The sequence below is a fragment of the Rhinolophus hipposideros genome, assembly GCF_964194185.1.
Source record: "Rhinolophus hipposideros genome assembly, chromosome: 5".
NCBI classification, from domain to species: Eukaryota; Metazoa; Chordata; class Mammalia; order Chiroptera; family Rhinolophidae; genus Rhinolophus; species Rhinolophus hipposideros.
The window spans coordinates 81,264,080-81,279,160 of NC_138051.1; the positions used below are offsets into that span (position 1 = coordinate 81,264,080).

Below are 15,081 nucleotides of genomic sequence, written 5' to 3' on the forward strand. Positions count from 1 at the left end.
GCCACCCTCCCAGGAGTGTTACAAGTAATCAGGAACAGCAGGAACAACGGTGACGGGTCACAATTCTCATTTACCCCTCTGGTAGCCCTTGAGAGCGGCGCTGTTATTATTTCTATGTAACTGAAGCTGAGCATATAAGCAACTTGTTTAAAGTAACAAAGTTCAATTGAGAAGTATAGAAGTTGGGGGCCAGTACAGAATAGCGGTTACTAGAAGGCTGTGGTCACAGCTGGTCTGAATCCTGGCACTACCTCTTTCTAGCCATGTATCTCTGGTGAAGTTAAACTTTGGTGAGGCTCAGGACCTCATCTGCAAAACGGGATCATAATTTTACCTACTTTTAAGGCTGGTAATAAGGATGACAGCTATTGTTACTCAAGTAGGGTTATTCTTGATGATTTATTTTAGGGCCAATTATAACTGATTGGGATTCAGGGAAGATTAATGGGGTTAGTATGAATATCAGAGGCAGGAGCCATGGCATCCCAAGAAAACATGGAGAGATGAGAGTTTCACTTATGTTGAAGGCAGAGTCCTACACTCACATGTTTGGCCTGCTATAGGCAAGTGGGTGCATAATAAAGCCAGTCTATGGTACGTACCTCATTCCTCAATAAAACTGTTTAACAAAATAGAACCAGTCCCTGCCATTTTTGGAGTTTAGGATTGTGGGCTGGATGGTCATTCAGCAAACAATGATACAAATAGTGTGCTAGTGCCATGAAAGAAAAGTACAGCATTCTGAGAGAGAGTACGGCAGGAGAAGCTCATCTAGTCTGGGAGGGCAGGGAAGACTTCCCCAGGAAGGTGATGCTGAGCTGGGAGAGGAAGGAAGAGAGGAATGAGCCAGGTGAATGCAGACATGAGAAGAATGCTCCTGACAGAGCAAATATCATGTGCAAAGGTCCTGAGGCAGGAAGGCACACAGATCTTTGGAGAAGAGAAAGAAAGCAAAGGTGACTGGAGTGTCATTGTGGTACAAGATGAGGCCAGGGAGGGAGGCAGGGCCTGGTTGTGTAGGACTTTGTAGGCCAAGGAAAGGACCAAAGTCTGTATCTTAAGGCCCTTATCCTGTGTCCCCCAGCTCCTCTCCTCTGGCTGGGATACCTTTGTTAGTGACCATAGGGTCTGGCTGAGGCTGAGAGGAATGCCAAGGGAAGTGTGTGTCCTTGGGCATCAGCTTTCTGGGTTGAGCAATTCTTTGTCCCATGGAAACCCATCAGCAGACCATCTGTGGGCCAAGGTCCGGCTCTATTCAGTAGCTGTTACCTAGCTGGCAAGAGGCTTTTAGCTTTAATAAAAAGGGAGTAGAGATAAGAAGACCGCCTCGGCAGGGAAAGCAGCAGTGACAGGATGATTTAAAGGGCCTCTCCAGTGTCATTTCTTCTGTGCAGACATCATAAATCAGATTAGCATTGGGCTCTGGCAGGGAGGGGTGTTGGGAAAGGGGCCTGCAGGGAGAGGGGAAAAGGGCTTATGATTCTGGGTCTTCCTGTGACTGGCCAGGAACTGGTGGGGCAGTGCCAGAGGGTGATGGGGTCACCTATTCCTGCTCCTCAGTCCTCTAGCCTTTTTCTTTGGAGAAGGGGCAAGTAGAGTGACTCCCCCAACCCAGCTTTCTAGCCCCTATTCAACTTTGGGGAAAAGATGAAGAGGGACTGACAAGAGAAATCGGGAAGAGCGGAGAGGCGGGTGTGGGGGGTGGGAGTTACAGCCATCGGGAAAACCAGGAGCAGTGGTTCTCCCACCTTGTCATGCCTTAAAATTACCATGGGAACTTAAAAAAATACTGATGCTTGGGTACCACCCCCAACATTCCCGAGTTCCAGGTGATTCTAATGTGCAGCTAAAGTGAAAAAGAACTGGATGAGAGCTCAGCTTCTAGCCTAAACTCAAAACTACGCCATCTCAAGCTGTGACTCCACCACATCTGCTCAGGCCCACCAGGTCCCTTTGGCCTTCCTCTTGAAAGGGACCAGATTGTGGGACGAGAGTAGAAGTCTCGATAGGTGTCAACGCGGATCAATCCCACCTGTCTCCCTTCTCGTTCAGCTCTCACGCCACCTGGGCAAGATGTACAGTGAGATGATCTTTGTCCATGGCTTCGTGCATTGCGACCCCCACCCCGGAAACGTGCTGGTGCGGAAGCACCCGGACACGGGAAAGGCGGAAATCGTCCTGTTGGACCATGGGCTCTACCAGGTAGGAGAGGCCTTTCCCACGCCGCCAGCCCCAGGGTCGGGTCGAGTCCTGCCTGAGCTCAGAGCCCTCTGAACTCCCCTATGGGCCACAGAGACGGGAGGCAGATGGCCAAGCTGTCGGGAGAGGCCCTGCCCTAGCCCTGGAGCTGTCATTTTGTGCAGGTCACAGTCACACACTCTCTGAGCCTCAGTTTCCTCCTCAATAAGGTGATGTTGGCAATGCCTCCTGTACAGGCTGCTGTGAGGAGTAGGTGCAAAAGTGCTTTCTTAGCTGTAAAACAGCCTTGCTTTCCAGGGAAGCCCAGGCCAGCCCAGACTTTGGGACGTAAGCTGTCCTTAGAAGAGCTGGGACTTCAGGGGGTGGGGAGTAACTCCGCCCCAGCGAGGAGGTGATGTGTAGTAGGAAAGGGGGCCAGGAACTGATGGCCGCTGGATGGTCCCAGACTCTGTCCTCTGGACCTGGTATGCAGAGCTGGTTCAGATGAGCCAGGAGTTCCTGCCTGGAAGCTGGGAAGTTCACTGCCAATTCCAAGACTCAGGACCTGGTTTGATTCTAGGAGGCAGATGGCCCTGGGGAGTTTTGCCACATGGTCTCCTGCCCTGTCCTAAGGGCCCTAATCCCACCCCCAAATCTGGGCCTCCTTCGAAAGGCTCAGTGACCTTGGGTACATTAGTTTAAGGTAGGCTTGCTGATGTCACACACACCCCCCAGACAAATGGTGGCCCAGACACAGCAGATGGCTCATGCGCTCACGTGCCAGTCCCAGATGAGAGCAGGAGACCGGAGGCAGGGGCTGGCTGAAACTCTGCCTCCCAGGCCTCCCTCCCTCGGGTGGTCTCACCATCACCAGCCACAGGACGAGGGCTCAGAGGAGCACGCGTGGGCCAGGCCTGGAAGTGGAGCGTCTGCCACCCTGCCCTGGTCAGCGCTCGGGCAGAGGGCCGCACCCACTAGGAGGCGGCGGGAGTTTTGTGGGCAGTTGGTCATTTTTGCCACTTTGGACCACGCCTGGCCAAATCGTAGCTTTGTACTTGGAGCTTCGAGGGTGGCTGAACTTTGGGGGAGCAGCCGATGTTGTGCAGGTGCCACGCTCTTCGTCTGTCTCCCTTCACGTGGTCACCCCAGCCAGGGACCACGTCTTCCATGGGCGAGGAGCTCAGGTCCTGCCACGGCTGTCCCTGCTGTAGGTGCTCACAGACGAGTTCCGCCTGGATTACTGCCACCTCTGGCAGTCGCTCATCTGGACGGACATGCGGAGGGTGAAGAAGTATTGCCAGCGTCTGGGAGCCGGCGATCTCTACCCCTTGCTTGCCTGTATGCTGACAGCCCGCTCATGGAACTCGGTCAACAGGGGCATCAGCCAAGCCCCCATCACTGCCACCGAGGTGGGTGCCCCCTCCTGGCCCTGCCCTCTCTTGAATACAAGGGACAGGGCTAGTGCCAGTTTGGCCTTTGGACCCCGTCCAACCCAAGGTCTGAGGTTCCAGACTGGTGGGCTGTGGGGCTGGGTTGCTGGGCAGAACTGGATGGGGAGGAGGGAGGGAAGAGAAAGAGTGACCCTCGATGGAAGGGAGCGATGGCCCAGCCCTGGCCTTGTCATTCTGGTGTATAAACAGGTCACGTTACCCTCACGATCCAGATTGTGTAGCTCTCGCGCCAACCTGCTCACGTAAGATTTCTGGTTTCCCCAGAAAAGAAGTTCTTCCCCAGGACTTCGAGGACTCTCCAGGGACTGTCCCATAAATGAGTCTGGCACCACTTCTGTCCCCTGGTGGGCACTGTCTCCCCGGTTCTCCTAGAACATCCTACTGGGGAGGGCTTCAGTTGGCATGCAGTACTCCAGCAGCGTGACGGGTCCCATTGCCCTATGGAGTTTCAGTGAAATTGCTTTCTGGTCTTTCTTTGTAGCTCATTCCTTCATCGGACCTAGACAAGAGTCCCAGGGTATCTGGCTGACACCGACCCTAGGAACACCTCCTACCTGTACGCGTGCTCACCTCTGCCCACCGCAGGACTTATGGGGTGGCCCATTCTTCCTGGCTCAGAGCTCCCCGTCTCCCAGGCTTCTCAGTCCCGCACGGAATGGCCTTCTGCCTTCCCAGGCTGTCAGTTTGCCAGACTCACGCGGACTCGCCTGTATCCATGTGGGGACAGACTTGGGCTCACCCCAGGGGACAGGGTCCTGCTCATGTAGTCAGAAAGACCTGGGTTCTAGTTCCAGCACTTGCTCCCCCTGGTGGCATGACCTTGGCTCATTGTCGTCACCTCTTTGAGCCTTAGGGTCCTCCCCTGTAAGATGCCTTTGGTAGGGGGCTTTAGGAATGGCTGGGTCCGGAGTCTCCATTGATGTCACCAAAGAGGCCACCTCTTTCCGTTTCTTGATTCTGCTTTCCTCTACGTTGACATCATTCCCGGCAAGCTTGGTGGCCAAGAGGACCACCAGCTGCCTCAGCCTTCCACCGCTGGACAGCCTGTCAGAAGAGAGACACTCTCCCTCCTTTGTTGACTAAGGATGTTCATTTCTGCTTTACTGATGATAAATGCATGGAAAGTGCCTCCCCATAGCTCCTGAAGTTCATTCATTGAACAAACATTTGTTTTTGCTGGACCCTGGACTGGGTGCTGAAGATGCAGTGATGAGTGGACCGACAGGCCTTCCGTGTAATTTGCACTGTGTTTGAGGGAGACAGACAGTAAACAAGTGAACAAACAGGTAAATGGAATACTTGCAGGTTGTAGGTGTCAGGGAGGAAACAAGCATATGATGGCAGTGCAGCTGATTGGGTCCTCAGAGAAGAGCTCGCTGAGGAGTTGGTGTTGAAACCGTGGTCCGAAGGTCAGGAAAGGCACCAGCCAGAAGGAGAGCTTGGAGAAAGCATTCCAGGCTGAGGACACACAACGAGCCAAGGCCTAGGGGAAGAAAGAGTGTGGGACAGTCTGGAGTGTGGTGAGGTACATGGTGGGATGAGAAGAATTTGGAGCGCCGGGCAGGGACAGCGTCACACAGGGCCCGTAAGCCATGGGCAGACATTCGGATTAATTCTCAGGACAAAGCAAAGCCTTTGACAGTTTTATGCAGGAGAAGGACGTGCTCAGACTTGCTGTTTTAAGTGTGTCTCTGGCGTGGGGCAAGATGAGCAGTGGGTGGCCAGAGGTTGAGGCAGGACAGCGGGTGCAGAGAGGCTGGGGGCCCAGACCATGCTCATGGTAGTGGAGGGGGAGAGAAGCAGATGGAGCCACGTTGCCTTCAGGACTTAACACGGAGAGGCCTTTCTGTCGGCTTGGATGGAGAGGGGAGGAAAAGTTTTCCATCAGAGCTTTTTGGGGAGAGTTACGGAGCAGGGGGATGGTGCCACTTCCTGACATAGGGAAGGCTGTGGGAAGGGCAGACTGGGCGTGGGGTCTCAGTCGTTGTCTTGAACGTTCAGATAGAGGTATCGTGAACAGTTCAGCCTGGCGCTCAAAGAGGAGGTCCAAGCTTGAGATACATGTGGAGACCTCAGCATATAGGTGGTATTTAAAACCACCCGGATGGACAAGATCACACAGTAAATGACATCTGTTTTCCTTAGCTAAGGTAGAATTTTAGTTTTGCATTCTCATTCATTCGTAAAGACCCAGCCTCAACGCTGCTGTATGAGTCTTCCTAGGTTGCCATAATAGAATCCCACCGACTGGGTGTCTCAAACAACAGAACTTTATTTTCTCACCGTTCTGGAGGCTGGAAGGCCAAGGTCCAGGTGTCATCAGGGTGGGTTTCTGGTGAGGCCTGTCTTCCCGGCTTGCAGACGGCTGCCTTCTCAGCATTGCCTCCCATGGCCTCTCTTCTGTGTGGCCACAGCCCTGGTGTCTCTTCCTCTTCTTGTGTGGAGGTCAGTCCTGTTGGATCAGGGCCCCACCCTTATGAATTCACTGAAGTTTAATTACCTCCTTCAAGGCCTGCTCTCCAAATAGTCACACTGGGGTTAGAACTTCAACAGAGGGAGCTGATGGGGGCACAAGTGAGTCCACAGCACCCGCCTAGGACGCCTCTCCTCATGTCTGTGCCAACAGTGATCCTTCATACTTGTGTCACTCGTGTGCAAGCACCTTGTACCCCCTCCCAGAGTTAATTGTTTGTATTCCTTTATGAACTCTCCAGATGATGATTACGGGAGGGCAGGGATCCTGCCTTGTACACCTTTTTATAAGGTCCCTGGCGTTCTGGGACCCGGTCTAGTAGAGAGGTGTTTGTGTAGGTTCTGGAGACATGGACTTCCTTTGCTGACTTCAGGCAAAAACCCAGATAGAGAATAAACTTAGCCAGTCTGGGCCAGCTCTGACATGTACGGGCTCAGTTTTCTGAGTCCTAATCGTGCTGAGATTTAGGGCAACCTCCAACATGGTATCCAGAAGGATGTTTTCCCGATTGAAAGTGGCTTAAACAATTTGTTCTCTCCATAACAAGAAGCCTGGAGGTGGGTGGGTCCGGGTTGGTTAATCGATTAGATGAACAATCTCAGTGCTCTAGTTTGACTCCTCTGCAGTCCTCCATCTTGATTCCAAGATGACTGTGACAGTTCCAAGCTTTACAGCTTCATTCTGTGGTGTCCAGAGGTGGGAACAAGGGCCATTTTTTTCTCATATGTCATTTCTTAAAAGCAAGAAGACCTTTTCCATAAGTCCCCCAACAGACTCCTCCTTGTGTCATCTGATTGGCCAGAATCGTGTCACATGTCTATTCCTAAACCCATCACTTGGCATTGAGCTCAGATCAGAGCCAGCATTGACTGAGATCAACAAAGATGCCCCTCCCCCTGGGGGGCTCCACCTCTCTGTATGGCACCATTCCAAGGGGTCAAGTGAACAAGAAGGGGGTTCTTTTAACAAAGGAGAGTGGGGAATGGCTGTTGAGTAGATACCCAGTGGGGTCTGCTGCAGACACCCACCATCAGGATAGGTCCAAGCTCGATGGCTGTTCAGCTCTGAGAGATGCCCTGTGTGGTAGCCTGGGTGGGTGCAAGTGCTTTCTGTTTGGGCCAAGGGGGCTGTTCCAGGCCAGTCCCGACTTTGCTGAGAGGGGGTCCCTATGGTGAGCAGCGTCTCGGTCAGGCCTTAGTCTCAAGCAGGGTGCCCTGCAGCTCTGGTGGGAAGCGGCGGGGAGGCAGACAGCCCCTTGGTGTCTGGCTTCGTGTTGAGATGTTCCAGTCTGATAGCTCCTGCCTGAGGGACATTTCAAGTTTCACAGCAACTCAGTTATCAGCAATGCACATGTGTTCCTGAAAGGGCACAGTTCTGCTTCTGCTGCAGAAAGCAGCCAGGCGGTGCAGCCTTTGGCAGCACTGCTGGGCCCCTCGTGACTTCAGTTGGCACCGAGCACCTCCCCATGCCTTATCTCTGATAGCCCTCTCGGTACTCTGGGAGCTAGGCACAGAGGGTGTTAGCATTTCCCATTTTTAGGTGAGGACGTTGGCTCAGAAAAGATGAAAGGACTTGCCCAGGCTCACACAGTCCACTGTGAGGTGAGAGGCAGTACAGCCTGGTGGTGAGGGTGCCGGCTTGGGAGCTGGACTGCCTGAATGTGAACCCCGACTCACCACTTCCTACCTGTGGACCGTGGGCAAGTTATTCAATTTCTCAGTGCCTCAGTTTCCCCCTCACGTGGGAGTAATACCCTCCCCTGAGAGGGAGAGGGTTGTTGTGAGGATTAACTGAGTTAATACATGGGCGCGTTTCCAAAGTGCCCAGCTTACGTGCTGGATGCCCAGTATGTTGGCTGTTGTCATTGGCATCACATTGTGTCTCTGGACACTGAGAAGGGATCAGAGCCTCGACGGGGGCAGTTATCTGCCCAGAGCCATGCAGAGCTCGGGGACGAGGAAGGGTGGGAAGCCAGACTCCAAAAGTACATTTCAGGATGGGACAAGGGCTCTTAGAACAAGAGCTAACCCTGGCTCCTGCTCTGCGGCATCCAGACGTGGGGGTACTGGGTGGCCTGAGCCTGGCTTCAGCATGGAGGACAGTGACAGGCAGTGGCTGTGTGGGTGGCAGGGGCTCGGGGTGGGGGGTTCAGTGTCAGGTGGGGGATGGGGCAGGACTTTGGAGCTGGGTTGGGGTTAGGAGCTCAGACCTATGAACTGTGTCAGCCTGAGCTTGGCTGAAGAGATGGGGGGCATGACAGCCGGCACCAGCTTCCAGCGCTCCTTTCAGCCAGGCCTCAAACGGGTGTCCAATAAGGGAGCCTTGGACAGTAATGCAAGGTAGACACCTGGGCTGAGAGGCTGGCGAACTCCAGCCTCGTCAAGTGGTTTTTGGGGAGGTACATTTTCTGCCCCAGTCAGAATGGGTTTGGAGGCTTGGGGGCTGGATATTGGTGACCTTGGCTGTGGGAATCCAGGGACGACAGAGGCAGGAGAAATAGGCCTCAGCTCTGCTGATATGCTTCTGTACTGTGTCCAGTGCATGGCTAGACGTTGGGGTCAGAAGTCCTGTCTGGGTTTGTCAGGCTGCAAAGCTCCTTTTGCTGCACTTCCCTTTGGGGAGGGTCCCTAGTGGTGCCATGGCAGCTGGCAGCCATGCGAGCAGCTCCCTCTTGCAGCTTCCGCCTGTACCCTCCGACCACAGGCTGCTTGGACACCCACCACCTTGGGCCCCACTTCTCATCCCAACCATGTCTGTCTCCCTGTTGTTGCTCTAGGACTCTGAGATCCGCAACAATGCGGCCACCTACCTGCCCCAGATTAGCCAGCTCCTCAGCCACGTGCCACGCCAGATGCTGCTCATCTTCAAGACCAACGACCTCCTGCGCGGCATCGAGGCTGCCCTGGGCACGCGTGCCAGCGCCAGCTCCTTCCTCAATATGTCGCGGTGCTGCGTCAGAGCGCTGGCCTCGTGAGTGTGGGCTCCTGCTTCTCCTTGCCCCTGCCCCCCCGCCCCGCTGGCATGCCCCCCAGGGACCGCTCACCTCCACTTTCTCCCACCAGTTCCCAGGGCTCTGCCAGAGCTTCCCAATCTCCAGACTTCTCTGCAGGAAGTTGGGGACAGAGAACAGCTCCCGCAAACTGGCTGATGTCTCAGGGCGGTGTTTTGGGTGATCCAGAGAGCCACCTGCATTTGCTAACGTGGTGAATTCTAGGACCTCAGTCTCCCGGTCAAGCTTTCTAGGGAGACTTTTACCCTCAGTAACGTTTGAAATATTTTCTGAAAGTCTCAGTCGCATCCGAGTATCCCCTGGGTTTGGGATTAGGATGCCCTGATGCGCATGCCATCTCTTTCTGGTCCTGGGACCTGTCTCAGGACTGGGTAGGCAGCAAAGCCGGCGTCCTCCGGAAAGTGTCCCGAGCAGGCAATAGGTGCTCTCAGGATCTCGGATCTTCTTAGATGCCTCACCACCCTTGGGGTGTTGATGGGGAGGGAAGGGGGCTTTCTCAGGGAGGTAGCGGCACAGGAGGGAGCGTTCTAGGCCCTTCTGCCTCAGAGTGGCATATATATGGGAGGGCCCACGCTGTGGCTGAATGTTCTCGCCCAAGAGGGGAGGCCTAGACTGTGGTCAACTCCCAGCCCATCCATCCTAGGCAGCGAGCAGGTCATTCTGGCCAACTGTCTGCTGCAGGGAGGCTTGACCACATGTATCATGCACCCTCTATCAAATATCAAATGAGATTCCACTGCTTGTGGAAAGGGCTGAATAAGATTTATCATTTCTCTGAGGGTTCAGGAAACGAAGTTTTGCATAGGTCATCATCATAAACATCAGTTTTCATCCTGTCCTTTTGTTGGTGCAGAGGGATTGAGGGGGGCTGCATCCGTAAGGCCCTCCGCCTCCCAGGACCACCTGACCAGGTGACTCTTACCCTGAGAAAGTTTGACTCTAGGTGACCCTTAGCCTGAGAAAGTTTGGGAAAGCTTTTACGTTTGAATTTGGGGGATTCTGGTTTAATAAATATGAACTCTATTTTTGGAAAAATTGAAGCATTGGAACATTGTTCCCAGTGGGGCCACTGGGCCTTTGATGGCCTATGGAACAACTCCGTTTGCTTACCTCGCTCACCTGGAGTAGTCGAATTCCTCTGGGTCCCGATTGGGCAGTGGTATGATTATGTGACCAGGAGTCGTCACTGGGGCAGGGAGCTGGTGAGTGGGCAAAGCCACCATCTTCCATTTTTCTAAATGACCCTGAGTGTTTCTTCCCTCATTGTCTCTTGTTCTCTCCTTTCTTCTTGTCCCTCCTCCTGCAGGCACAAGAAGAAGACCTGCTCGTTCTTCAGAAGGACCCAGCTCTCTTTCAGCGAGGCCTTCAATTTATGGCAGATCAATCTCCATGAACTCATTCTGCGTGTGAAGGGGCTCAGGCTGGCCCGCTGGCTCTTGGCGCTGCTTTGCTGGCGGTTGCCTGCTCCGCACTGAGCGGATGTACTGTCCCCGTCCCCTCTTCAGTGTGACTCTGTGGTGGGCAAGGGCCTTTTCATTTGTTCTTTAGTCATATCTCCTCCTGTTGCCTTGTTTCTGCCGCAGATGGCTGGAGGCCCACAGTCACTGCCACGTCCCCCATGTCTGGAATTCCTCTCCCACACTGTAGCCCATCTTGAGGGCCACTGGCTGAACCACGCAATAGGTTTCTCTCCTTATTGAGGGAGGTGGCACACAGTCCGCTTTCCTATCCTGGCGTGTGCCATTGGGTTGGATGTGCCCCACTTCCCTTAGCCCTTCTTTTGTCAGGATGAACCATGAATCCCACTGAGGGCACATTTGACTTGTAGAAGTTTGATTTTGTTGGAGGGGAGCGGGATCTCTGAGCTTGCTGGAGAACAGTGTCCCTCTCCCTGCCCTGTCACTCCCCAGGGATGTCGCACCCCACATTTGGCAGGTCCTAGCTCTCACTGAGCACCCTTGCTCACAGACAGTCATTGTATTTGAGTCTCTCTGATCTTACTTCACCCCATTCTTGGGGAAGAAAACCCCTAAATTTGGGTCTCATTTTCTCTTCATTCTCTGTATTCATAATATAGCAAGCAGATCTTTCTACTGACCAGAGCTAATTCACAGTCTCTTTATTTCCTGAAAGAATTAATTGTTCTTAGTGAGCGGTTGGATTGCACCTAGGGATCTGAGAGAATAATTTGCCAGATCTGTTATTAATTGTGAGGATGTATGCTGCATATTATATTTTATGGTGCCTTTTTAGCCACTGCAGTAAATATAAACGCCCTTTTTTGTTCAAGGTAGTGGTTACTTGCTTTTTCCTTTTGGTTTAATGGTTGGCTTCCTGCTGGCCTGGGATGTAAAACATCAGCTTGTTGCCAGAGTGCCCAGCACCCAGAATGTTAATCCATGGAGAAGAGAGCGGCAGGGAGAGTTTGATACAGGGCAGTTTGAAAATAGAAGGGGATGAGGCAGATGATTGCTGCATGCCTTCCACATGTGAGAGAACATGCTAGGATCTTTGTAAATAAGTTACATCATTGAATTGTCCCATCAGCTCTGTTAGAGAAAGGGTCATTAGCCTCCTCTTACAGAGATGGGAACTGAGGCTCAGGGAGGTTTAGTAATTTGCCTGAAGTCACACAGCTGCTGAGCGATGGTCCATGCTTTGTTTTTTATTTCCTAGTACAGTAGATATGGATCATACTTGTTCCTTGGGCTGTTAGATGTGCCGGAATTGGGTCTCAAACATCCTGATTTTAGAGGAAATTGGATTTTCAGTAGAGATGGGGAAATGAACGGGTAAAGGAGACAAAACGTCCTGGAAAATGCTGACTGAATTCAGCGTGTCTCCCAGGGCCCAAGGGAGGTTGGACCTGGCCTATTACTACCTGCAAGGTGATTCTTACACTGACCACCCAGAGTCAGTGCAGACACCACAGGCTTCAGGGCGCAGTTCCCCATGAGACTGCCCTCGCTTCACACACAAGCTGCAGGATTGAAAGGCTCCAGACCACCTGCAGTTCCGACCAACTGACTACAAATTTGGCGGCTCTCCCAACCCCCTCGGATTCAATAATTTGCTATAAGGACTCACAGAACTCCGGAAATCACTATACTTGTGATTACAGTTTTTTCAATAAAGTTTACGAATCAGGAGCAGCCAAACGAAGAGATGTATAAGGCGAGGCCTAGGAAGGTACTGAATGCAGAGCTTCCGTGTCCTCTCCGGTGGAATCAGGACCTGTCACCCCGGCGTATCAGTGAGTTCACTGAGCTTCAGTGTTCAGAGTTTTTGTCAAGGTTTCATTACATAGGCAGAATGGACTGAACCATTGACCACATGATTGAACTCAATCCCCAGCGCCCAGCCCCTCCCAGACAGATGGGGCTGATACTGCCTCCGTCCTGAGTCATCTAGTCCAAACTCAGGTGGATCCAGGGGGCACACCATGAGTATCAGAGATACTCCAGTCACTGAGAAATTCCAAGGAGTTAGAGGTTCTCTCCCAGAACGAGGGACAAAGACCAGACAAACTTTTTATCCTGTAACAGTCACTCTGGAGTCTTCTCATCCTTTGCACTTAGCCTGAGGTGCATTTTTTTGGACCCACTGCTGGCCTGTACCTTCTGCTCGACTAGGTGGAGCCATCTCTGGAGCCCAGAGCCATAGGAGGAGATCTCTCCTGGTGTCTATTCTGAGGTTCAGAGAGAGCTCACATGAGTTTCTATGTGGGACCTTTGCCCTGCTCCCTTCTCTGTCCCGTGAAACGCTGTGAATTGGTTTGGGTTTCGTACTTCACAATAAAATCCTGTGATTTTTTTTCTCCCATCAGTGACAATTTATCAGGAAGGCACCACCAGCTTATCTTGAAGAGTGTTTTCTCTTTTAACATGTGGACACTTAGTCAGTTTAGGTGTTGGCTTCTTTGATTTGGTCACCTCTCAGGTGGAGGAGAGAGGAATTCCCACTCTATGGCCCATTGGGTGGAGAGCCTCTCAGATACGTGCCCAGCTCATAATAAGTGCAGATGTCCTGGCTTGTAGTAAGTGCTCAATAAACGTAAATATTTAGACTCTCAGAATGTTATTTTCAGGGATGTTGAAATCTGCATATTAAAAAAATCTACCGATGCCACTCATCCTCCATGAGGAATGCTGCCTTGTTTGATTGTCAGGTTAATTTCCTCAGAGCTCCGAGCCCACTCCCAGGATCTGAGATGGCCACTTTCAGCATGACAGCATGCCCAGGGCCCTCCTGCCACAATTGCAGGGCTCTGAGAATGCAAGCATCTAATGACATTTCAGAAAATGGAAGTGGTTCCAAGAGGCATCCAAGCAAATCCCCAGGGCCATGACTGGTTGAGAGATGTAGAATTACTCTTAGTGTTAACAAATGTGAGAAGATTTCAATGGAGCCACGCAGTTACCCTTGGGACATAAGTGGTCTCAAGGTGTAGCCATGAGAAGCTAGGGTCTAAGTTGGGAACTTAATAGATGAGAGGAACAAAGCCACGGAGAGAGGTGTGTTCCTTGCAGCCTGGCCTGTTGGAGTGGTCATGTTTGTGGGGCTAGACTGGGGGGGCTTATATTTAACAAGAGACCTTGAATGCCAGGCTACCTGGTGCCACTGCTACAGGTAACTGGCCAAAGGGGAACTGTGGGAGGCTCCGTCCCCTAAGCTTTAAGTTGGGAACCATTTTGGTAAAAGCCCATTCAAAAAGCCTCTGCTCTCACCTCTCCTCTCTGCCCACTCTTTCCTTCCTTCCTGTGAAGTACAGCCTGCTATGAAGCTGTGCAGACTGCCTTGCTTTCTCTCCTTTTCTAAAGGAATGACGAGGCCAGCCCTTTGAGTAAATATTAAACCTTGGGCTGTAGCCGTGATGTTCATTTTCCTGTGGCGAACGTCTCCTGGCCTAGTTTTGCTCGACGCCGCCTCAGACCCCGCCGGCAGCCAGCTTCCTTCCTAGCCAGGTCACCATGCCCCTGGACAGCACTTCCCAGGGCAGAAAATGCTCTTTCTGCCTTTGGCTTAATAGTTGCATAATTCCTCGGATGTTTCTCCCTATTTTTATTTTTCCTGGGTGTGAGAGGAAGGCCAGGCTGGTGGAGTGGTGAAGTGATAGGTATTAAGCCGCTGACTGCTGCCATTTCAGCTCCTATTTTCTTATCTCTCCTCGCACTTTTTATTCTAGAGCAGTGCATCTCAAACTTTCACATATAAGCCAGTAACCTGAGCTCTTGTGAAAACACCGATTCTGACTCAGTGGATCTGGGTAAGGCTGAGAGTCTGCATTTCTAACACGTTCCCAGGGGATGCCGCTGCTGTTGCTGGTCCATGACCACACTTGGAGTTTCAAGGACCCAGATCAGTGGCTCTGGAGGTTGGTACCCTGGACCGGCAGCATCAGCACAACCTGGGAGCTTGTCAGAGATGCACATTTGCAGATCCCATCCCAGACCTGCTGAATCAGAAACTCTAGGGTGGGTGCCCAGCAATCTGATTTAATAAGCCCTCCAGGAGATTTTGTCTTCAGGTCTGTGGTTCTTAACGTTCTACCTGCACACCAAGATCAACAGGAGACCTTCAAATGCCCAAGATTCTGATTTACAGTAGGCTCCCCCCCCACCCCCTTATTCATGATTTTGCTTTCTGAGATTTTATTTACCCACAGTCAATCGTGGTCTGAAAATATTAAATGAAAAATTCCAGAAATAAACAATTCATGAGTTTTAGATTGCGTGCTGTTCTGAATCGCATCATGAAATTTTTTGCTGTCCCACTCTGTCCTGCCTGGGATGTGAATCCTCCCTTTTTCCAGCATATCCGTGCTGTACATGTTACCAGTCCTTAGTCACTTAGCAGCTTTCTCCATGATCAGATTGGTCATGAGGGGTGGGGGCAGGGCATATTCACATAACTTTTATTATAACGTTGTTATTGTTCTATTTTATTGCTATTTTTAAAAGATTTTTATT

At 51.9% G+C, this 15,081-nt stretch overlaps 1 protein-coding gene across 5 annotated transcripts in view; it reads left to right on the forward strand.

Moving 5' to 3' along the window:
• ADCK1 (aarF domain containing kinase 1) overlaps positions 1-14,837 on the forward strand; it is a 110,280-nt gene extending 95,443 nt beyond the window's left edge. For all 5 annotated transcript variants that reach the window (XM_081050169.1, XM_081050166.1, XM_081050168.1 and 2 more), the window contains 4 exons: positions 2,053-2,202; positions 3,390-3,587; positions 8,879-9,072; positions 10,419-14,837. In XM_081050169.1, coding sequence (XP_080906295.1) covers positions 2,053-2,202; positions 3,390-3,587; positions 8,879-9,072; positions 10,419-10,587 — 711 coding nt within the window. In that variant the 3' untranslated portion in view covers positions 10,588-14,837. The remainder of the gene's footprint in view (positions 1-2,052; positions 2,203-3,389; positions 3,588-8,878; positions 9,073-10,418) is intronic.
• Positions 14,838-15,081: the final 244 nt, after the last annotated feature.